Consider the following 24,547-nt stretch of genomic DNA (forward strand, 5'->3'; position numbering starts at 1 on the left):
ACCGAGCGTAGACGTCGTTCAGCGCATCTGGGAGGGAGGCATCACTGTCACAGGCAGAAGATGTTGTCCTGTAGTTGGTGATGGCCTGGATGTCCTGCCACATGCGCCGTGTGTCTCTGCTGGCCATGAAGTGGCTGTGGATTCTCTGAGCGTGTGTGCACTTTTTCTCTCTGATGGCCCGGGACAGTTTGGCCCTCGCTGTTCTTAGGGCCGCCTTGTCGCCTGCTCTGAAGGCGGAGTCTCGGGTCCTCAGCAGCGCCTCTGCAGTCATCCACGGCTTCTGGCTGGAGTGTGTGGTGATGATCTTGGAGACAGTCACGTCTTCAATGCACATCAATGCACATGTCAGCAACAACATTTACAAAAACTGTTCAGAAATACTTTCTACATTTATTATACTTCTATTTTATTTGCTTAAAATTAAATATTATTATTTAAAAATCAAATGTATTAAATTATTTTTTATTTATTAAATATTAAATAATTTATTAAACAATTTCTTTATTAAATATGATTTAATATAGTTAAATATTACTAAATGAAAGAGATATATATAGTTAAATTTTACTAAATATTTATTACAAGGGACCTCAGATTTGAGAAAGGCACCATATAAATAATAATAATAATAATAATTATTATTATTATTAATTTATCCTTTATATCCTATATCCTTTATAAATACATTTTAAATAAAGCTCTTATTAAGTAAAGACCATATTGATTTTTTAAAATAGTAAATAAGTACATTAAAAAAATAAAATAAAATAAACGAATTACTAAAAACAAACAAACAAAAAAACCCGGTGAAATTTGTGTTGGGGTCCTTCAGAGATTCAGTCAGGCAGATCTTGGGGCAGCCCCGGACCGGTTGTCACGTCATCAGTTCCGAGTTATGGACCAGCGTGGAAGAACTGTGTATCACTGTGACTGAAAATTCAATAAAACTCAATAAAAGTGTAAGTTTTTATCTCAGTGCTGACTTTTACAGAGTGTGTGTTTGACTGGAGTGTGAGTTTTCTTCCTCAGATTGTAAGATTTGTTGTGTTTGTGTGGAAACTGGGTGTAAATGTGGCATGGACGCTGAGATGGTGCAGATTTCTGTTGTGTTTTATATCTGCAGGTGAACATGGCGAAGCTGCTGTATTTCCTCTCCCTGTGTGTTCTGCTGGCCTTGACCGTGGCAGTGCAAGGAGCCAGGCAGAGTCAGGACATCAAGTGTGGAGGTATGGAGGTGATGGATGGAGATGAGGATGGAGATGCAGTGACACCAGGGCTGGGGGATGAGGACACAGAATATCATATCTCATATGCTGGATGAGAAAATATTACCAAAACAATACTGCTAGATTAAATAGTCTGTGGGGAAAACACACACACACATATACATACACACACACACACACACACACACACATATATACAGTACTGTGCAAAAGTCTTGCAAAGAAATGCTGTAGAGCAAAGATGCCTTCAAAAATAATGAAATTAAATGTTTCTACATTAAAAAAATCCTATAAAGAGCAGTAAACAGTAATAAATGAAACAAAGTCAGTATTTAATGTGACGATCCTTCACTTTAAATAAATAAAGCAGTATCTGAGGTGCAGTGTGTGCAGTTTTATAAGGAAATGAGCTGGAAGTGTTACTGAGCATCTTGCAGAAGCAGCCACAGTTCTTCTGGAGACTTTGACTGTCGACTCGCTTCTTATTTCTGCAGCGAAACCCAGCAGCCTTCATTATGTTTTTATCTGAAAAGTGTCTCTTATGGAATCTGCTGCTTTCTTTACTGACGTACAAACATTTTTCTGTAACGTTTCATTTTGTGCTGGAAAACTAATGTTTGGAATCTAAAATGTTTTTGTACTGAATCAATAATGTAGAAGTCAGAAAATAAACATCTATAACAAAGTTTGTACTAAAAATCAAATAGGGTGCCAAGATTTTTGCACAGATCTGTGTGTATGTATATATAAAATTAGTCTAGAGTTATAAAAAATACTGACGATACCTAGGACTCGGGAAAAGTCCCGATGTTCTTCAGAAACTGGTTTAACGCATCCACATCACACACAATGTCCAGGTGAAAAATCTGAACTTTATTAGTTCAGCACTTAGAGGAAAACCTGCAGGAGTGGCTTTATATCTCCTCCTCCTCCTCCTCCTCTGCTACTTTTCCTTTTTTCCCAGATGTAGTCAACTTATATAACTTCTAATTTGTGAGTTGTAATAAAAAAAAAATAATTAGAGCGACTTGCATAAACTCATCTATACTCTTTCATCAACACTAAATAATCTTTTTTTCTTCATCTGTTATTAAGAAAACAACACATCATCCTCAAATATCATTAATCTGCTCCATTGGCTTTTCTAAAATAATATAGAAAACATAAACAAAAACATAAACAAAATTAAAAACGTGTGTGATGTGGTGAAGTTCTCTGTAAGGAGATGTTTATGTGACATTTATGGAAGGAGTCTCCAGTGTCAGCGCTTTGTAACAGTCAGAGGTAAAGCTGTAACTTTAAGTTTTCCAACAAAGAGAACTTCACGATTTTTGCAGTTTCTCAATAACGTGACAAGCTGGGTTTTATTTTTTTGTGTCTTATTAACTTCAAGAGAGAGAAAAAAGAGCAGCTGGTGAGAGAACGAGTGTTTATAGCTGCTATAACGTAAGCGAGAACAGGAACTAACTTGTGTCATGGACATTAAATGAAACTATAAATTAATAAACAGTATGATATGACATTTTCTAATAAATAACAACAATGTAACTGACAGATTGCTGTGGTATAAGAGAAATGAAATACACGTGTGGGGACGCTGTTATTGGAAAATAATCAACCGTCACTCAGTATTTTACTGTTAGTTTTTGATGCATGATCACCACATAAACCCTGATGGTGTGTGTGACGGTGTGTGTGTGATGGTGTGTGTGTTCTCGGTCCTCATTCACAGCATGCAGAGCGTTGGTGGATGAGATGGAATGGGCCATAGCACAGGTAGACCCCAAGAAAATGATCAAAACCGGTTCGTTCAGGATCAATCCCGATGGCAGCCAATCGACTAAAGACGTAAAGCTGTTTCTCTTTTCTTCCACTTCGTTTTCTTTTTGTCTTTCACCTCGTCTCCGTGTTTGTACCAGCTGTATCGTCCGTGTTTCAGGTTCCGTTTGCGCGTTCAGAAGGCCATCTCCTCGAGCTGATGGAGAGGGTGTGTGAGAAGATGAAGGATTACGGCGAAACCTTGGATTCTGCTACAAATCGTAACGTGTACGTGAGGTTCATGGCACGCGAAGGCACGTCCCCGGACATTTCTAACGTCTCCTACGACTCGAGAGTCACGGCCGACTTAAAGTTCGCAGTAAGAATTCAGAGTTTTTCTGCTTTGAGGAGTTTCTTTTAGCTCGACATTATAATCAAAGCACTAATCTTATTTCCTACAATAGTGTCTCTTCTTTTCTAATTTCCATTAATAATCATAACGTAGCGGTTGTTCTGACTGAATAACATCAATCTGTATTATTTGTAATGACTGATTGTTAGGAAAAAAGCAGTAAATCAGTAAATGTAGTCGTTTTGTGTGTAACCCCGCAGTGTGAAGCGATCGTGGAGCAGCACGAGGACGAAATTATCGAATTCTTCTCTCATGAGACGGACAACGTTAAAGACAAACTCTGCAGCAAGAGAACAGGTCCGAACTTCTTACTGCATCTTTAATAACTTTTTATTCTGTTCATCCACTTGACCATCAGATTTTTAGATTCAAGTGTTATTAAACGATTAGAGTTTAAGGGTTGTTAAGTTGTTAAGAGATGTAGTGAAAGTCTCGGGGGCGATATTACAAATAGTTGATGGATAACAAGCGCAAGTGTTACATTAAACATTCAAACGTGTGATAAAACAGCAGCCGAGCTGTCCTCATGGGCGTGGCCTAATATGCTAATGACCACGCTTGATTGACAGCTCACTGTCTGAGACTCTGAGTATAGAGTTAACCAGAAGCTACGCTCACTAACGTAGCTTTTGCTCAATAGGTAGGTTTCCGTTTCCTGGGTCGGCTTTCTTTCATTGAGTAAATGGTTTTACTTTTTAAAATATCTTCTATTCAGTTGTGTTCATTTATTTGTTTGCCTCATAATGTTTGTGTGCCTGTTCTTACATATTTCTACCCATGTATTCATTTATACGCTTTTATTCATTTATTATTTATAATCTAGCTCCTGCCATGAATATGGAAAGAGCCATCGGCTTTCGGTTGATGGTTTGGCTTTTGATTGATGGGTCAGTTTTAGTTTGATGGTTTGGCTTTTGTTGGGTTGATTGACTTGTTCTTTTGTTGTTTTTTTTGTTTGATTGACTTTCGTTCATTTTCATTCTCCGGGTCGGCTGTTGTTTGTTAGGTTCGCTTTTGTTCATAGGGACCATTTTGGCAGGAACAGTTTTGATAAAATCTCTGTGGGCAGGACGTGTAACTTCAACCTTGCGATTGGTGAAGATGGAGTTTAGACAGGTGTAAAGTGGAGAAGTTCATGTAGCCATCGTAAGATCAACAGTGATTCAGATTTTCTGTGTCCACAAGAACAGCGTTAACTGAATGAGAACAAAATCACAGCTTTAACTTCTCTGGGACTCGTATTTCTGAAAAAAAAAAAAAAAAAAAAAAGTGGTCTAATTTAATGTCTGTTCTGTTTGCAGATCTGTGTGACCACGCGCTGAAGATACCTCACGATGAGCTTTAACATCGACATCACAGGCATTCATATTCTAACATCACGTCACGTGCAGTGGGATTAGATTTGAACTTTTAGCACGGATTAAACGGAGACGTTTCAGATTTATTTCAAACAGGCTTCAGATGTACATTTGATGAATCTGGTTTTGTGCAGATTGTGTGTGTGTGTGTGTGTGTGTGTGTTCGGGTTCAGCCTTCAGCGCTGTAAACACACGGCTCACACTGATGCTCGTCTAATCATGATGCTGAAACTGCCTCAAGAGGAACATGTGACCATCCACACACAGTTTACCGCTTTGTGTGTGTGTGTGTATCATGAGCCACGAAGCCATCCTGAGGAATTACTCCCATCTGATCGATGTTCTTTCTCTCCACTTGTCTAACAGCATTAAAATATGCATCATATGCAGGATGTAAAACTCTTGTTTAGATCTATTTTATTTTTATTCCCTGTTATTTAACGTCACATGCGTCTCTGTGCCTGTTTGTGACTTTTCTCCGTCCAGAGATCCAGATTTTGTACAACTTAACGCTCTTGTGTTTCCTGTGTGACGTTTTTGTCACTTGTCTGTCTTTTTTTTTGATAAACATGTTTTCACAACGTGTGGTTGATGAGTCTTTACTGATTTCACACATTTTCAAGAACATCCTTGCATTTTTTTTTCTTTTTTCAACCGGTGTCGTAGTTGACGGTGGAAAAAAATAAAACATGATGTAAGATTCTCAGTGTTTCTCAGAGACACTTTACAAACGCTGAGTAAGTTTCACACATTACACAATATCGTGAGTGAGCTGTATCGCTGTCAGCTCCTGAATCATTTAACACTGAATAAATAAATAAATTCAGTGATTCGATAATGTTCTCTAAAACCTCCACGTTAGGAAAAAGTCTGTCGTTCGTGTTACGGAGATATCTGTGATGTAACGAGACTTATCAGAGGAACAGAATGAATTCAGTGAAATCAACGAAATCCAACATAGATTATTATATTTATTTATTATAATGGTCAGATTTTTTAAGTTATGTGGACCAGGGTTGGGCGATATGATGATATGACTATCAGTATCGTGATAAATAACATCACGATACACCATACCAACTCCAGCGATGTGTGCGAAAACGTCTACGAGTATCGTGGCACGATGCAGTCGCCGTATCGCCCACGTTCACAGTCACGCTTAAAGTGGAACAAAATCTTCATCCTTCCAACAAATTGCACTTTACAGTAATTACAGCTTTCGACAGTATAATAATCTGGTGCAATAAATAATCCAAGATGGCACCTAAAATGTCATTAGCATTAAAACAGGTGTTCTCAAGTGTACTACGAGGAGCGTAATATCGCTGCTTCAGAATTAACACCTAAATTATTTCATGTTTAGGAAAACGACGGTTTTAACCAATCATAATGCCCGAGAAAATTAGGACCCCACCCTCCAGCTAAAACCTTCTTGCTCTCAGACACAGAATGGTTCCACGTCAAGACCTAGAAAGGCGATGACTATGGAATAAAAAATAAAATCGTCTGTGTGTGTGTGTGTGTGTGTGTGTGTGTCTGGCAAGGTCGCTGCGGCCGTTTCACGTCTGATGCACTTCATGGAACATGAGTTCTCTGGGGATGCGAGTTTCGGGGCCGTAGAGTTTCCCGGCTCGGCTCTCGAACGCCGCCACCATCTGCTTCACGACCTCGTCGAAGAACACGGTGGCGAGCTGGGAGTGCAGGACCGAGCGAAACTCGAACGAGATCTAGAGAAGGAGAAAGGAAATTCATTCCTAAGAGTTCGTTTTCAAATCACTTACTTTTAGAATGCAGAATTTAGAAACGGTCCTAATCGCGTTAAACGTTAAATACTCTTAAATCTCGGTACTTGCCTAATATTCGATTAACATTCAAGGACCCTTAATTAAAGGCAACAGTCCTTACGCTGCCTTTCCAATAGGACTTTAAAATGTTGCCTGCCCTCCAGATGAAGTGTACAGGTAGTCACAGTTTCCACGGTAACCGTATTACCGTAGACTTACGCTAATTAACACTGACTTCAGACGAGGAGCTTTTACAGCTACAGTAGCAGGTTAAGATGATGTAGCTTCACAAAATTAAGAAATATTGAAACTGTCATGATAAAAATGTAAAATTAACTCTGAATAAAATACCTCAGGTTTATTTCCAGTCATCGTCGCTTGAAGCTGCTTATCGTACGATTAATTATAATATATACGGTTATTTGAATTCAAGTGTTGGTGCTACAAAACTTGAAAATGGACCAAATCACTGATATTATTACCTTCATCAGGACTGTATGAATATGCAAATTAGGACCCCCAACCCAGGGAGATGATTGGCTGTTATATTTTATGACGCAATAACACTTGCATGCCATCATGCATGTTCATCATCTCTAACTATTCCAGTCACATTTGGAGCAAAGCTTTGAGTGTCTGTGCACTCCTTTTATTCTTTTTAAAGAATTTAATCGTAAAATAGAAGTTTTATACTTATATACGTGACTGGATTTTCTGTCACTTACAGAAAAATCCACCGTGCAGGTCCTGGGATATCCGGGAATGCCCGGGCTGAAGCGCCATATCGTCTCTAAGTGATTGAAAAGTTTTCCGTCCGAACACACGGCCTGGAGAGAGAAACATGAACGGAGCGTGTTTCAGAAAACTGCGATCACTTGCCTAAAAAAAATGCTAAGAATAAACAAAATCAAGACGTGTGCCATGTACCAAAGATATTTCCATGGCAACCTGGGGTGTGTTTCAATTATTATCGTAGATCTTACGCAGAAATCTTTATATGATATTTATTTGATGAAATTTGATTTCTGGCTGTGAAACAAAATGGTGGACAAAGTGCTACTTTAACACTTTACATTGCTCGATAGATAGTAAGATTAAAGATAGATTAAATTTATTTATGTTTGTTATCATTTTATTATTTTTTTAATGTCAGATGAAGATACAGAAACATCATCACAACTGTGTGTGCTCGTGCAGAACAATTTGCTCTTCCACGTGTTCGGAAAACTGAACACTTTTGAGAAACCGCTCGGTGCTTAGACGCGTTTCTGAGCTGCACGGGACTTACTTTGACGAGATGCGGGCGGACGTTGGTGATCATGGACGTGTACCTCTCCACCACCGGAGGAAACCCCACCTCCAGCTGCGCTTTAGCGTGTCCCGCTCTCTTCATTATCGTCTGCGACTTTTTACACCACGGAACAAAGTGTTTGTAATCGTCCACGTTGGCTACGACGTCGTACATCTCCTGCATCGAGTATCTGAAGAGGAAAATAAACAATAAACATACACTAAATGTAGCACTGAATGTTGTTTTTAGTCCACAAATACTCCAAACTGCAAATAAATAAATAAATAAATAAACATGTTGTGGAATACTACGACTTTAAGTGTGGTCAAAACATGACAAGGATAAAAATAACAATTTATATAATGCTCTAAATATATTCATAAAAAAAACCCTACATATCTTGATAACTTGCTCATTTGAGAGTCATAAATGGAGAACTGAATATGAGCGCTATCTTAAAATTCCTACGTTTTTCGAATTGGAGAAACTTTACCATGAAGTACAAACATTACCCTAGTTCTGAACAGGTAATAACGCTGAGCCTTATTTATCTATATTTTTATAAAGTTGTGTGTAAATGTTTTAATGTCTAAGCCAAACAAAAAAAAATCCCCAGCAGATTTAGAAAAGTTTTTTTTTCCGTTCTGTCGAAAACGTCAACATTCTGTGAATTACCGAGCGTGTTTACATTTAGCCACGCCTACAAAACTCCATAAAAGGCAAAGGTCAAAGAAGCTGAAAATGATAAAATGGCCACTAAATGGTGAAATGGTGCATGCACTAAATCTTCAAGTAAGCAGTTCAGCTACCACAAGACACACTCTAACGCTTCCTTCTTTTATAGGGTGCCATTACTTTTGTCCTGATTGAACAGCTCGTTGAGGTCGATCGGTCGAGGTTCACATTAGTGAGTCTCCTTATACAGAAAATTTACACGAACTCACGAGCGAAGCACAGGATGAAAAGTTTTATTTTTTCCACATTCACGATTTACGAATAAATTTGTTCATATTTATTGATTTATAAGACCAGTGTGTGTTAAATATTGTAATATATTGTAATATGTTGTATAAATGATGATCGGTACATACCTACGCTTCGTAAATAAGGTCAATCTCCTATTTTTGAAGCAGTATATAGTAATATATTGCTGGAGGATATTGCCAGCTCCCGCTATCTCACTAGGGCCGAAAACATCATCAAGGACACGTCACACCCTCGGGCAGGTGCTACAGATCCTTAAGAACAAGGACCACTCGCTTTCAGGACAGTTTTTTCCCAAATGCTATCAGAACTATAAACTCTAAATGCACTAAAAGTAAAATGTCAGTGTACAATACTACCTCTGATCACTGTGTCCAACTCCAGTGACTTATTTCATCAATCTCTACTTCTGTCTTTACTTGCTGTTTAATATCGTATGTAGAATGTCAATCACCTGGTCACTTTATTTATCAGGACTTAAAACTCTCAAATGCACTAAATATAGAATGTAAATGTGCAATTACTGTCTCTGGTCACTTCCTCAACTACGGTCACTTATTCCATTTCAGTCTGTACATCTGTGTGTCTGTACTAAACTGTTTACACCAGTGTAGAGGGTAATGTGCAATACTATCACTGCTCACTTATTCAGAATGTTCTGAATGTTCAATGTGCAATATTATGACTTAATCACTTGCTGTATATACTTTAGACTGTATACAGTATACTCACTTTATAGTCTTATTTATTGTCTAATGTTATATGTTTGTTTTTCTAACACCAGTCAGAAGCAGTGCTCCTAATTTCGTTGTATACAGAGATATACAGTGACAATAAAGGCTTTCATTCGTTCATATAAATTTCAGTGCTTTTGTAAATCGATGAAAGGAGGATGTGATGAAGAACGAATGCGTACACGTGCGTTTAATCACCACTGATCAAAAGAATAACCGAGGATTCGTGTATACAGAGTGTGATGAGTGATAAATATGAAAAATCATGATATATATGATTTATCGGACCCCATGATGCGTCGCTCTGAGTACTGCTTCCTCTTGTTGGGGAAGCTGATGAAGCTTCGCGTTGGTGCTGCTGAAGTTGCTCTCTGGCTCCAGCACGGCGTCCATTGTTGGGGTTTCCTCAGCAAGACCGCACACGCTGCCAAGTGCCTACGAACGACGCGAAAACAACCGTCACACACAAGGAGCACAAAGTATTGGCCCCAACGCAACCAAAAATCTCCTCCATCTACAAATATATTTACTTTAATCTCTAAATAAACATCTACAACTACTACTGATATAAATGTTACAGCTATTATCTAGCTATTATTATAAATCTAACCGACGTATTGTATTATACACATGTTATTATTGGTAATAGTATTATAACAGAAAGAAAGCTCCATCAAATCCATTTAATTTATTTATAATTACGCATAACAGATTTATATCAATCATTATTACTATTGTTATAGATGCTACAGTTATTATTAAGTTATTATAATTATAATAATAATATTACCTGACTAATTTATTTCAATCCAATAGGTCGCACTGATGTGTGTCTTATAAGGAGATGTTTATTAACAAATCTAAAGCTAAGGCACAAATAATAAATATTTAATGTTAAATTTTACTCAAACCTGAATTTTAATAAAACTGTACAAAGTTTCTGGGTTTAAAACTCCATGTAAGTGCTTTTCGTTCTGTGGTTGGACACAATAATCGTCCAGAAATAAAATGTTAGTGGAATAAAAAGTGCATTATTATTATTATTATTATTATTGTTGTTGTTGTTATTATGATCCGCCCGCTGTATATTGACCCGTGGACTGAATGCAGTGCGCATGCGCAGATCTTCTCTCACCTGACGCGCGCGCCGGATTCCTGCAGAGGCGCTCGTGAGCTCAGTGCCGCTCGGCTACACAGTCGGCGCGCGCTCATCCAACCCGCCATTTAATACAACCTCCAGTTTCCAAACCGAACATCACTGATATAAACTGCTACCGTCCGAGCTAACCGGCTAACTAATTTCTAACACACCATGTAATTAAGGTTTACGTAACCACGTACATGTTGACGACAAAAAAAAAACCAGCTGTTTACGGCTTTAAAAACTACATTTTACGGCTGAAACCTGCAGCCATATAGCAGGCTAGCGGTCAGCGACCGGCTGAGGTAGCGCAATGCTAACCGCTAGCTAGCTAACAGAGTAGCACCGAATAAGCTCTCCGCTTATTAAATACAACTGAAATAGTTCGCGTTCTCGCCTAAAGACGACGTCTAAAACGTTTATTTTACCCAGTGACCGTGTTTTTAAGCTTGTCAAGTGTATCTCAAGGCACTAAAACCGAAAGGAAAATGCTGAGAAAATAACGAACACATTCATTTGACAGCGGAGTGTTATCAGCAAGGGGCACGTCATTACCCGGGTTGCCAGATTGGCCCAAGAAATCCAGCCTAATAAATGTCCAACGTCTTCACATATATTTAAAATCAAGTAATATAAAAAAGTTAATGTTTGGTTAAATAGGTAGGGAAAATGTTAAAATACACATTTTGATCACATATAAATAAATTAAATAATGAGATCTATAAATAATAAAAATATTAACATCTCAAGAGTCTGGATAATGATTTATGCTGAGGTAGTGGTTGCCAGATATTTATTAAATAGGTATTTATTCATACAATGCAGAGAAAAATTACAGCGTACAAGCACTGAGACATCAATAGCAAAAAAATTTTTACAGATATGTGCCGTGTTTGCTTTGTCCTACTGAAGTTTGCTCTTTATATACTCACATATTTATATAAACATACATTATACGTATGTTACATTATATATGCATTATAAATGTATTTGTTTTGTGTTGCTAAATTCCCTCTAATTCCAAAACCACGGGATTAACACTGATTTGTTCCCCTCTTTTGCTGTTATAATAAGCTCCACTCTTCTGGAAAGGCTTTCCACTAGATTTTGGAGCGTGGCTGTTGGGATTTGTGTTCATTCAGCTAGGCCTGTCACGATAATCACGTTATCGACTTATCGTACAATATCAGGACATGACCTCGATCATTTTTCCTGACCTCGATGTCACCCGTCGTGTTTACATACGTGTTTGTTTACATAAGAATGAATGTCACAAACATAATAGCCATTCCTCTCGTCTGCTCTGGGGCTGTCACATTAAAATTCCTTCGAAAAACTTCGAATATTCGTCGAATTTAAGATGAAAATGCACATTTGAATGTAAAAACTGTGTGCATTCGAATTTAAGATGTATAGCGAGCGCTAGCACTGATTTTAATTAAAACATACTGTTGAAAAAATGACACGCAAGATATTAACAACGCACTAACAATGTTTTTTTTCAAAGAAGAAGAAGATAAATTTAGAAAGAATAGTTCTAGTGTTTCAAATAATCCAGTTCTAGTCAATAATGTCAGTGAATGAACACCAGGGAAACTGAAGGGCTTCACTAGCGGGTTAATTAACTCACCGAAACGCATCCTATACACGTATGAGATTAATCAGATATATACACAACATAAACATAATATTACAACTTGCTTCTGTCGTAGAAGATAGAACATATTTAATTTAAGTTCCAATACCAATACTGAATATTCTTAAGAATTAAACGGATGTACTTGCATTATTATGCTATTATATTATCATTATATCAGCGGCGCAATAATATCGTTTATCGCGATTATTTCTGGGACAATATATCGTCCAGCAAATGTAGTTATCGTGACAGGTCTACATCCAGCTACACGAGCATTAGTGAGGTCAGGCGCTGATGTTGGGATGCTATTACACTGAGTAAGCTAATTTAGTGATCCATAACATATGTAAGGAATAAATTTTTCACATTCCATGTGTTGCTGTTATAAAAAACAATAAATCAATGACATGGTGGTGTGATGAAGCATAGTCACTCTTACCACCCCGAAGTTGATTATTTTCCTCTAACAGTATATCCACAAGTGTGTTACTCCTCTTAACCACAACAATTAGCCAATAATTAATTTTTTTTTACTTATTAAATAATGTAAAGTCATACTTTTTATATGTTGAAAGTTACACTGAATGTTATGGAACATCAAAGTTAGTTCCTCACAAAACAAGTTAGTTTCTGATCTCACTTACACTATAGGGCCAAAAGTATGTGGACACCTGACCAATCACACCCATAGGTGCATGCTGAACATCCCGAAGTCTTTCCACTAGATGTTGGAGCGTGGCTGTGGGGATTTGTGTTCATTCAGCTACAAGAGCATTAGTGAGGTCAGGCGCTGATGTTGGGATGTCGAGGAGGTCTGGGGTTCAGTCGGTGTTCCAGTTCATCCCAAAGGTGTTCAGTGGGGTTGAGGTCAGGGCTCTGTGCAGGACACTCCAGTTCTTCCACTCCAACCTTCACACACCATGTCTTCATGGAGCTCGCTTTGTGCACAGGAGCATTGTCATGCTGGAACAGGTTTGAGCCTCTTAGTTCCAGTGAAGGGAAACTGTAATGCTACAGCACACAGAGACGCTCTATACAATTGTGTGCTTCAGACTTTGTGGTTAGAGTTTGGGGAAGAACCTCATATGGGTGTGATGGTCAGGGGTGCACATACTTTTGGCCATATGGTGTATGTTATTTTGCATGTTTTATAAAAGTGATATAATTTAAATAACAATTATTATTAAATGGCACCAAGCAGTAGGCGGACCCATTGTGTGTTTGTGTGTGTGTGTGTGTGTGCTGATGAAGGAGTTTGAGCTTTACTGATTCTGGAGAGAGAGAGAGAGAGAGAGAGAGAGAGAGAGATGGGGATTTTAAACATCACACAGCAGGTACGGAATAAAACACTAAACAAACATTTAAAAAAAACCTGCTTTCAACACTGCTTTAGCTTAGCATTCAGTTAGCATTTAGCTTCACTATTACACAAGCTATGGCCTGTAAACCAGACTTCACTAAATGTTTTTTTTAAATTATTATTTACTTCTCATTTCTTAAAAAACTGTTCATCATGCAGCTGTTTAGCGCTTCATTTAAACAAAGCGCATCATTAATGCTAACACTTTTGGTGAAAGCTGTGCAGCTAAGCTAGCTAAACAGCTAATATTCCTGCATCTGATGTTAGCTAGCTGCGTTTAGCTCAAAACTAGCAGATGAAAGCTAACGCTATGTTGTTATTATTAATGTTATTATTATGTTATAATATATATATAATATATTCCTGTGTGCAATATTTATTTCAATTTATAAATCGTGGCGTTTTAAATTATCGGCAAAACTATTTAAAGGTACACTAACATGCTAGCTAGCATATAGCCAACATATATTAATAACAAAGATGTTTTTTAAAATTAACTTTACATGATTGACGCTAGTTAAGATTTTTGAAGTTAATTCGATTTATATATTAAATTAAACTACACTTATTAATTCAGCTAGCTTTATTAAGTACATTATATTATTATATTATTAATTTAACCAGCTTTATTGAGTATTTTTCAGTTTCTTATTTGCATTAATATTAAGGAAAATATTATAATACAGGAAACTATTTTTATTGTGTTTGTTTTGTTCATGTATCCAAGTTTATTTTATAAAAAACAAGGAATTGATTGCCTAATTTAATCCTATTGCAGTGCTATTTATGATGTAAGTAAATATATGAAGCACATACATGAATGTAGCTATTAAATTTGAATTAAATAATGCTGGGGAGACAATAATGCTGGTTTTCTGATAGGTCTGGGATTTAAACAGCCTTTTTTTGTCTTCCAGACCCCATTAGTCCAGGCGATATTCAGCCGAAATGTAGAAGAGGTGAAGTTTTTATTGCACAAGAAAGAAGATGTCAATGCACTGGTAGGTGAACGTATGATAATCCTGTTTAAATGACGTATATTTCACTAAAATGATCACAAATGTGCTTAGGACATAAATTGTTGTTGTTGCAGGACCAAGATCTTCGTTCCCCTCTGCATGCTGCTGCTTTTTTGGGTGATGTTCGCATCATGGACCTTCTCGTCAAGTCAGGTACGACTCCAGCGCTTGATACGTACGCAGACGTTATCAGGACTTTCTGTATTTTATTTAAATCAGCCTCATTGAAACGAACGAAAGCAGGAGCGTGTTACTCCTCCAGGAAGTTATTTTCCTGAGTCTGTGTTTAAAACTGATTTTCAGTGCAGATGATCAGGAGTAAAAGGATGAACCAGTCGAGCTACTGTAGCTTCCTTTTCATGACTGAAACGAGTTGAACCTGATGTGTTCTTCTGCTCTTGTAGCGCATCCACCTCAAGGTTCGATATACTGTGCGTTTTGAGATGCTCTTCTGCTCACCACGGCTGTAAAGAGTGATTATTTGAGTTCTCGTAGCCTTCTTGTCAGCTCGAACCAGTCTGGCTATTCTCCTCTGACCTCTTTCTTCAATAAGGCCTGCAGATCTGATGCTCACTGGATATTTTTTTTGCATTTTCTTGTTTTTGTTTAAACTCTACAGACTGGGGTTTGTGAAAACTGCAACTGTCTCTCACCAACAAATATACTACAGTCAAAGTCACCGAGATCTTTGAGATTTTTCCCCAATTCTGATGTTTGATTTGAACATTAACTCAATCTCTTGACCTGTATGTGCGTGATTTTATGGCATTGCGCTCCTGACACGTGATTGGTTGATTGGTGCAGGTGTACAGGTGTTCCTTATAAATGTATATAATAAAGTTTTATATATAACAGAATAAAATAAACAATAAAGAACATTTCAACAAGCTGGTTCTAACCAGATCACGGGTGGTTTGGGAAGCCGGTGGAGTTCCTCAGTAGGAGAGAACCCGAGCAGAACCCGAGTCTTTCTGATAATAATGTTCTTCTCATGTTTCAGGTGCTCGTGTTAACGCTAAGGACCAAGCGGGTCTGACTCCACTGCATCGAGCCGCAGCTTCCAGGAACGACGTGAGAACATTTCAATTTTCCTTTAATCAGCTTTTTTTTATCCTGCACTCTCTCCTTTTCCTGCATGTTGTTCTCTTTATTCTGTTTAGAGGGCAGTGGTGTTGCTGCTGAGTCAGGGGTCAGAGGTCGAGTCCAGGAGTCGGCTCGGCGGTCAGACGCCGCTGCACGTGGCCGCCTCGAACCGGGCGCTGAGGTGCGCTGAAGCTCTGCTGCCTTTCATGAGCAGCGTGGATGTCGCGGATCAGAACGGAAGAACGGCTCTGCACCACGCAGCCTACAGCGGAGACACGGAGGTCACGCATACGCCAAAGTGCTCTCTGTTTTTAAGATCTTTCTAGCTGTAGGCTAACATTCTTCCTGTTTGTTTGCTCCTCGCTCAGATGGTGACGTTGCTCCTGAGCAAAGGCGCCGACCCGAGTGTGAGGGATAATCAGCAGCGACAGCCTCTGCACTGGGCCGCTTACCTCGGTAACTCAGCTTCTTCACTCGTCTCCGTCGTTTTATTTTGTCACTCTTGTGTTTTTTTAAGCGGAAACATTGCCGGTCGGAGCTTCTTTAGTGCCGATATACGAACTAAATGCTCACACGATGTGCACGCTGTAACCATAGCAACACTCTTACCAGTCGTAGCTATTTTCAGCTAACTAACTAGTCTAGCTTGTTATCTCGATTATTTTCAGTAATGCAGATGAAATAAATATTGGTGCAGCTCTGACGGTGAGGAGGTTGTTGGTCTTCGGGGTTGAGCTGCGTGTGTGATGATAACGCTTCACGTATAAAAGCTTATTTATATATTTAAACCTTTTTTTTATATATTTAAACCTTTTTTTTTATATATTTATAGATACATTGCAATATCAAAAGATTGGCATTTTAACATATTCAGACACAAACAACAAGAGTCAAGAATACGTTTTTCACTGGCACTTTGTCCTCCATCTTTGTTTTCTCGCTTGGCCCTTGTCTTAACTTGCGACCTGATTGGTCAGGAGGTAAAAAAAAAAAAAAAGGTGCTTGAAAGTCATTCTTTGTCACTCTGTGCTTTTTTTTCTGCAAAGTTGATCTTTTTAAGCATCAGAAGCCCTGTTATGAACATACTGTCTGCCGTGCAGTTGCTTCTAGTCGGATTAAAACGTATGATGAAGGTGAAGTGTGAAAGCACATGAATGCTTAGACTGAATGCAACACAATGTCTTGTTTTAATTTTTGCAGGATGTTTGGAGATCGTGAAGCTCTTGCTGTCTTGCGGTGCTGATGTGGCGTGCAGAGATAAACAGGGTTACACGCCTCTCCACGTAGCTGCTATCAGCGGCCACGTCGACGTCGTCAAGCACCTGCTTCGCCTCGGCGCTGAGGTAAAAACCACGGATTAAACCCTTATTTACGTTTGTACCCTTTTTTCTTCTGACATTTTTACTCCTTCTAGTGAACTACTGTCTATCACACTACCTAACATCTCTACATATTAAATACATGTGCTGGAAATGTGCTGAATTTTAAAGCGGCAGTATGTAATTTTACCTTATAGCGAGGTGAAATGTAAACATTTGAAAACATTGACACGTCTTCCTGTTTTTTCCAACCTCTCTACTGAGCCTAAATATGCTTTATGAGTTGCCTTTTAATAAACCACGCAAAGGGCGGAGCTAATTTCAGGGCCGGAAAAATGCAAACAAAAGCCTTGATTAAAGAAATGAGCAAGATTCATCGTATAGAATGATTGTAAATGACACTTTCTCTGAGGTGTCTATGAAATGATGTAATTATTACAGGTCTACAACTAATTTTAAAAATGACTGATTGCAGCTTTAAAAAAATGTCCTTAAGAACAATATTCTGGCAGATTCTATAATAATTGAAGAGCGAAACGCTCGCACTGCTGCGTCGTGATATAATTGTGATATATTAATATATTATAGAATGATTTTATCATATCGGTTCTCCTGATTAAAAAGTTATTTACATGGTGGTAGTTTTGATCGCCGTAATTTTTTTGTTCTGTTTATACGAGGAGCTTCGTCAGTGTTACAGATCTGGTTAAGACACTAACGAGAATATTAATAAATGTTTATTTAATGGTTGCTTTGATGAAACGATTGTAAAAAAATCTTGTTTCTCCTCCCCTCTCCTCCACCAGATGGACGAGGCGAATGCGTTTGGGAACACGTCTCTGCACATGGCGTGTTATAACGGACAGGAGGCTGTGGCTAACGAGCTAGTGAACCGCGGCGCTAACGTTAACCAGGCTAACGCCAGAGGCTTCACTCCGCTTCACCTGGCCGCCGTGTCCACGAACGGAGCGCTGTGTCTCGAGCTGCTCGTCAACAACGGCGCCGACATCAACATGCAGGTCGGAAGACTTTTATTTTGAACCTCCTCGAAGTTTAATTTAGTTTTATTCAGAGATTCACGTATTTAAATTCACATTTTCTAAACAAAACCATGTATCTGTATTCAGATGTGTTCAGGTTTCTGATTTCAGTGCTCAGCTTCAGCTAGACGAATTCTTACCAAAAAATGAGAGTTGAACATCTGGGCTACTCAGCGCTAGGCAAAGGCAGTCGAGCCTGGAGGCGGTTTGCGTCGCCTGCCGTTACACGCCTCCGGCTCTTACAGCGTCGTGCGCTTTTCTCTCTCTATCAGCAGAACACCGCCAAGGCAATCGCGGGTTTGAATCAAAAGTGAAATCTGTTTTTTAACCATCGTGTGTTCTTTAGCGGGAGTCTGCAGCGGGAGTGCGGGGGAATCGAGGGATTATAACATGACACACATGATAGCTAATTTGTGGTTGTTATTCACTCTCTCTCTCTCTCTCTCTCACTCTCTCTCTCTCTTTCTCTCTCTTTCTTTCTCCCTCTCTGTCTCTCTGTCTGTCTCTCGTCCTCTCTCTCTCTGTCTTTCTGTCTATATCCCTCTCCCTCTGTCACCCTCTCTCTCTGTCTCCTCCCTCTCTCTTTTTCTCTCTCCCTCTCTCTCTTTTTCTCTCTCTCTCTCTCCCTCCCTCTGTCTCTCTCTCTTTCTCCCTCTCTCTGTCTTTCTGTCTATATCCCTCTCCCTCTGTCACTCTCTCTCGCTCTTTCCATCTCTATGTCTCTCTCTCTGTGTCTCTGTCTCTCTCTCTTCTTCTGTCTCTCTCTTTTTCTCTCTCCCTCTCTCTGTCTATGTGTCTCTATCTGTTTCTCCCTCTCTCTGTCTTTCTGTCTATATCCCTCTCCCTCTGTCACCCTTTCTCTCTCCCTCTTTCTGTCTCTATGTCTCTCTCTGTCTCTCTCTCTCTCTCTCTCCCCCTCTGTCTCTGTGTCTCTCTCTCTCTATCTGTGTCTCTCCCTCTGTCACCCTCTCTCTCCCTCTTTCTGTCTCTGTCTCTCTCTCTCTCTCTCCCCCTCTGTCTCTGTGTCTCTCTCTCTCTCTGTCTGTGTCTCTCCCTCTGTCACCCTCTCTCTCGCTCTTTCCATCTCTCTCTCTCTCTCTCTCTCTCTCTCTCTCTCTCAGTGTGTGTGTGTCAAAGCAAACTGAAAGACGACGTACACACTGAAAAAAATAACTCAGCGGTTTAGCGGATATAACGGTGCTGCATGAGATATTTTTCTCCTTTGTTTTCTTTGAGTATTTTTTTTTTTGAAAACGTGAATTTTGAAATTTGAATCTCTAAAACTAATTTGAACTTCATTTAAAATAAATTCCAACTAGATTTCTATGTTATGAACTCAATGATGTTTCATTTTCATTAGTAAGAATTCAACAGCTCTTTAAATTGAAATCTTGTCACTTTTTTTTTGCCTTCATACCCAGTCTGCAGCTCAGAGTGCGAATAGAAGAAGTAAAGACCTGAACCTGATGTTTGTAGTTAATAAATCTGAATGTTTAGGCTATAAGCTTGCTAATTAACCGGTCCAGTTAGCAGAAAAGTGACCGTAGTGTAGCTCTAGCACTGAGGTGAGCGGCACGTGATGTGAACTGATTATTTTTCCCAAATGCTGTATAAAAAAACCTCTAGTGTGAAAGCAGCCTAACTGAACTGTGGTTATCACATTTAAACAGTTTTATCTCTTCGTATATACTTATATATTTTTTATTTGATTATATGCTTTATTTAATGCTTTAATGTCTAATATATTCATAATATTCCAAAGAAAATCAATATTAATACAGAGTATATCACAATAAACTGGATTGTCTTTGCAAAAGAATTTACAACATGAACTACCGGAGACAAAGAATTAAAAATTTACCTGTTGATCAAAATTTATTAAAAATAATCCAGGACCTTTTAATTCACTGTCCTGATTAGTTTTTAATTGATTTAATAATAATAAAAAATAAGCTTCTGTTGAAATGATGCTTCGATACAGTTTTGGGAAACTTTCTACATCTTTTTTTTGTTCTTTTTACGATATTATAATAGAAAATATTTGTAATTTAAATCTATAGCCAGTAGCATTTTAAAGAGAGTGTGTACTGATGCTTAATGACAGTATAATAATTTTTTTATACATGATTTATTACTGCGATATTATTGTTGCTAATGTATAATGTTGCTTACTTTTGATTATTTCTATTTTTCAGACTAAGGAGGGGAAAAGCCCTTTGCACATGGCCGCCGTTCACGGTCGCTTCACTCGATCCCAGATCCTCATTCAAAATGGTACGACATCATACTCTTTAAAACTCTTTCACACATGAATCCTTAGGAATATTTTATATTCATCAGAGTAAGCTCGTGAAATTTATTTTGAATCTATAAAATAAATCCGAAAGACTGTGTCTTTGTTAAATGAATGTAATATATGTTTGTGATGCCCTTTAATTTAGTTTTTATTCAGTTAGTGTTGTTTTTTAATTTGTGTTTGTACTGTTTATGTCAAGTGAATGTCTTTTGTATTTTTGAAATTCAATTAACAAAAAAGACAGGCGAAGTGGGGAAAAAAAAAACAACAAAAACAGCAACTCATAAATCCTAAAAATTACCAGAGAATCATTTCCCAGGTTTCTTTCTTTCACACTCTCAGCTTTTTCCCAGGACATTGAAGAGACGTGGCCTGTTCATACACGCCAAGAAAATCCCAGAAACGCAGAGACACGTTCACATGTCGACAATATTCCTGCTTTTCTTCACACTTAAGCTCACAGATTTGAACTGATTTATAATTCCACATAGTTGCATCAACACGTATTTGTATTGAGTTGCGGGGAAAGGGATTATGGGTAAAAATTATAGGTTGCAGAAATCCACAGAAAAAATCTCAACACGTCATTGTGTGTTTGGTTGAGTAGCAAAGTTCATCTAATAAATATAACATGTTACATAAAATAACGTGCAGTATAATCTAATCTAATATAATCTAATCTAATATAATCTAATATAATATAATATAATATTTTCCTGGTGAAAAAAAAAAGATCAGTTAAATTGGATAAGAAGATAAGGATGTGTTACTGCAAAAAAAAAAAGATTTGCCACCATCAGTGATGAAATTCACTTCATGTTGATTAACACAAATAGACATGATTCTTTTTAGAAACAAAACAAAATATGATGGATGGAGAGTTTTAAAGTAGCTTTCATATCGGCTTTGTGCTCTCGTTATCAATAAATCGCTATCTACCGAAGACTGAACTGAATCGCCATTACTGCGAAAAACAGCGTAATTTCCTACAGTTGAGATATACAGTACTGACAAGTCTTAGTCACATGTAAAGAAATGCTGTAGAGTAAAGACGCCTTCAAAAATAATGAAATTAAATGTTTCTACATTAATAAAATCCTATAAAGAGCAGTAAACAGTAATAAATGTAATAAAGTCAGTATTTAATGTGACGATCCTTCACTTTAAATAAATAAAGCAGTATCTGAGGTGCAGTGTGTGCAGTTTTATAGGGAAATGAGCTGGAAGTGTTACTGAGCATCTTGCAGAAGCAGCCACAGTTCTTCTGGAGACTTTGACTGTCGACTCGCTTCTTATTTCTGCAGCGAAACCCAGCAGCCTTCATTATGTTTTTATCTGAAAAGTGTCTCTTATGGAATCTGCTGCTTTCTTTACTGACATACAAACATTTTTCTGTAACGTTTCATTTTGTGCTGGAAAACTAATGTTTGGAATCTAAAATGTTTTTGTACTGAATCAATAATGTAGAAGTCAGAAAATAAACATCTATAACAAAGTTTGTACTAAAAAAAAAAAAGGTTTTGCACAGTACTGAATATATATATTGTGTGTGTGTGTGTGTGTGTGTGTGTGTGTTTTAGGTGGGGATATAGACTGTGTAGATAAATATGGCAATACTCCTCTTCACATTGCTGCTAAGCACGGCCATGAGCTGCTCATCAGCACGCTGATGACTAACGGTGCTGACACGGCCAGGTAACACACACACACACACACACACACACACACACACACACAATCACCTTTTAACACTCGTACTCAGCTTAGGAATGAAACACAGGTGACACAATATGCTTTAACCTTCAATACTGTGTTATTATTGTTATTATTATTATTATTATTATTATTATTATTAGTGTGGACTCTTCTGTGTGTTTGTTTTTTTTCAGACAGGGGATTCATGGGATGTTTCCGCTGCACTTGGCCGTGCTCTACGGGTTTTCAGATTGCTGTCGAAAGTTACTCTCCTCAGGTAAACAACTTAATATGTGCGTAATTTCCAGACTATGAGTCACTTTAGGTATAAAAAAAAAACAAAACATCTGGAAAGGCGGCTCTGAAATGGAAGTACTTGTGGAATTGATCAGTTAAGAGCTCCTTCACTGCATCATCCCGTGATTTAACCTCGAGTGTGAGGATAACAGGCTCCTGAGAAAGGTTTTGGTCTCTCAGTATATTAGATTTAAGCAAATAAATGATTACACCTAACAGCCACAAGCTTTTACTGTTTATGATCATAGACTATCTACTTCCTGTCTTTATAACTCAGAGGGAATCATTTTCAAATTTCAGATTTTAATAATATTTACATAATCAAAGTATTAAAAAAATGTAGCAACACTTTCTATGACGCTCATGCTCATAATGAGCATGAGGATGATAATATACTTTATTAGAATAATTATAATAACAGTGATAGTTATGTTTATATTATTGTTATAATTACTTGTAAGTGATGTACTTGCTTTTTCAATGCCCATGCTCGTAATGCGTTATACACCGATTTATTAATTAGTATTAATTTTCAGTATTAATTAGTCAGTCTTATGGTTCTATGAGTGTATTTATGATGCAGCATCTTTATAAATAGATTCATAGAACGATAAGAGCGACTAATTAATATTTATAAATCGGTGTATAATGCATTATGAGCATGGGCATTGAAAAAGCAAGTGCATCACTTATAAGTAATTATATCAATAATATAAATGTATTAATATAAATGTAACTATAACTGTTATTATAATGAAGTGTAGATCTTGATGTGTCTTTATGAATGTATTTATAGAACAGTAATACCTGCTTATAAGTAATTATACACAGTGCTATAATTCATTATGAACATAGGCTTCACAGAAAGTGTTACAAGAAATGTTTATGATGACGTTTTCTACTTTTAGCTGCCGTTTGACTGAAAAAAAAATGTCACTCGTTTGCTAAAAGGGCTCTGAATAAGTGCATAAATTATCAAAAAACGTTATTTTCACATATTGTAATTACTGATTCAATTAATTTGTATACTTTTATATATAAAGTTAACAAAGGATGTCTCCTAAAACGGATACACACACTTCAGAAATTATATTTGAAAATGATATCAAGAAAAAATCTTAAAAATAGGGTAATTTAGATAATATTTCTCATTATTTCTCATTTCTTATTACGATAAGAATAAATAACTCTTTTTCTAGACTTTCTAGAGGTTCTTGTTCTATTAGCAAATGATTTTGCTTCTTTTTAGAAATACATGTTTAAAATAAAGGCAATTATCAGGGAATAGAATAAGAAATTTACTTATAATGAATAAGAATGTTTAGAAATAGACTTAATCTTATATTTGTTTTTATGAATATCTAATAATTAGAAATATTATATACAAATAAATTTGACTAAATTCAGCATGTTTCCACCGAGACTAAAAAGTGTCAATCTGAAGCATTGAAATTTATGATAAAATGAAGATTTTGTGCTGTGATATGAATAAAAAGGTGTAGCTACTGACTATGCTCACTGAATCTCTGGTCTCATAAAGTTAATATTAATATTCAAATGTATTATACTCATTATTATACTCATTAATATTCAAATGTATGCAAATGATAGTTCTTGGAAGTCAAATTCAGACGCGTTACTCACTATTGATGCGCATACTTCAGGAACATGCTGCATTTTTGATTAAACACGTGTGTAATATTGAAGTGTGTGATTAGAGTGTGTGTGTGTGTGTGTGTGTGTTGCAGGTCAGCTGTACAGTATTGTTTCGTCGTTGAGTAACGAACACGTCCTGTCTGCGGGGTTCGATATAAACACCCCGGACAGTCTGGGGAGGACCTGTTTACACGCTGCTGCCTCGGGAGGGTACGACATCACAGTTATAACTCAGGAAAACATTTTAAAATAACGATCATTTCTCGGTGTGATGGCTAACGATTTGCTTTGTCCCGCAGAAACGTGGAATGTCTAAACTTGCTCTTGAGCAGCGGTGCTGACTTGACCAAGGCGGACATCATGGGAAGGTAAATTATTTAATAGTTTAAATAATGCAACAGTCGATATTTTTTATTTCTTGCTAGCACAATCTAGAAAAATATTTAGAAAATTTA

The 24,547-nt window shown here is 37.5% G+C and overlaps 3 protein-coding genes across 3 annotated transcripts in view; 2 read left to right on the plus strand and 1 right to left on the minus strand.

The window, feature by feature from the left end:
* The first annotated feature begins 818 nt into the window (after nucleotides 1–818).
* cnpy2 (canopy FGF signaling regulator 2) lies at nucleotides 819–5,335 on the plus strand. Its single transcript, XM_026932618.3, has 6 exons — nucleotides 819–959; nucleotides 1,124–1,226; nucleotides 2,959–3,074; nucleotides 3,166–3,363; nucleotides 3,597–3,693; nucleotides 4,698–5,335. The coding sequence occupies exons 2-6, from the start codon at nucleotides 1,130–1,132 to the stop codon at nucleotides 4,739–4,741; spliced, it is 552 nt and encodes a 183-aa protein (XP_026788419.3). The 5' UTR covers nucleotides 819–959; nucleotides 1,124–1,129; the 3' UTR covers nucleotides 4,742–5,335.
* A 379-nt stretch (nucleotides 5,336–5,714) lies between these two features.
* LOC113537911 (coenzyme Q-binding protein COQ10 homolog A, mitochondrial) lies at nucleotides 5,715–11,242 on the minus strand. The gene is made up of 5 exons (XM_026932617.3): nucleotides 10,683–11,242; nucleotides 9,836–9,982; nucleotides 7,827–8,019; nucleotides 7,264–7,365; nucleotides 5,715–6,481 (listed from the first exon to the last, which is right to left on the minus strand). Exons 1-5 carry the CDS (start codon nucleotides 10,769–10,771, stop codon nucleotides 6,314–6,316), a joined length of 699 nt encoding a protein of 232 aa, XP_026788418.1. The 5' UTR covers nucleotides 10,772–11,242; the 3' UTR covers nucleotides 5,715–6,313.
* A 2,099-nt stretch (nucleotides 11,243–13,341) lies between these two features.
* Nucleotides 13,342–24,547, plus strand: part of ankrd52b (ankyrin repeat domain 52b) — a 34,939-nt gene continuing 23,733 nt past the window's right edge. The window contains exons 1-13 of the mRNA XM_053227282.1: nucleotides 13,342–13,661; nucleotides 14,605–14,688; nucleotides 14,781–14,859; nucleotides 15,707–15,777; nucleotides 15,867–16,070; nucleotides 16,158–16,245; nucleotides 16,990–17,132; nucleotides 17,915–18,127; nucleotides 20,344–20,422; nucleotides 22,025–22,139; nucleotides 22,334–22,416; nucleotides 24,185–24,302; nucleotides 24,392–24,460. Of these exons, the coding sequence (XP_053083257.1) occupies nucleotides 13,635–13,661; nucleotides 14,605–14,688; nucleotides 14,781–14,859; nucleotides 15,707–15,777; nucleotides 15,867–16,070; nucleotides 16,158–16,245; nucleotides 16,990–17,132; nucleotides 17,915–18,127; nucleotides 20,344–20,422; nucleotides 22,025–22,139; nucleotides 22,334–22,416; nucleotides 24,185–24,302; nucleotides 24,392–24,460 (1,373 nt within the window). The 5' untranslated portion in view covers nucleotides 13,342–13,634. The remainder of the gene's footprint in view (nucleotides 13,662–14,604; nucleotides 14,689–14,780; nucleotides 14,860–15,706; nucleotides 15,778–15,866; nucleotides 16,071–16,157; nucleotides 16,246–16,989; nucleotides 17,133–17,914; nucleotides 18,128–20,343; nucleotides 20,423–22,024; nucleotides 22,140–22,333; nucleotides 22,417–24,184; nucleotides 24,303–24,391; nucleotides 24,461–24,547) is intronic.

Source organism: Pangasianodon hypophthalmus, chromosome 20, assembly GCF_027358585.1.
Source record: "Pangasianodon hypophthalmus isolate fPanHyp1 chromosome 20, fPanHyp1.pri, whole genome shotgun sequence".
NCBI classification, from domain to species: domain Eukaryota; kingdom Metazoa; phylum Chordata; class Actinopteri; order Siluriformes; family Pangasiidae; genus Pangasianodon; species Pangasianodon hypophthalmus.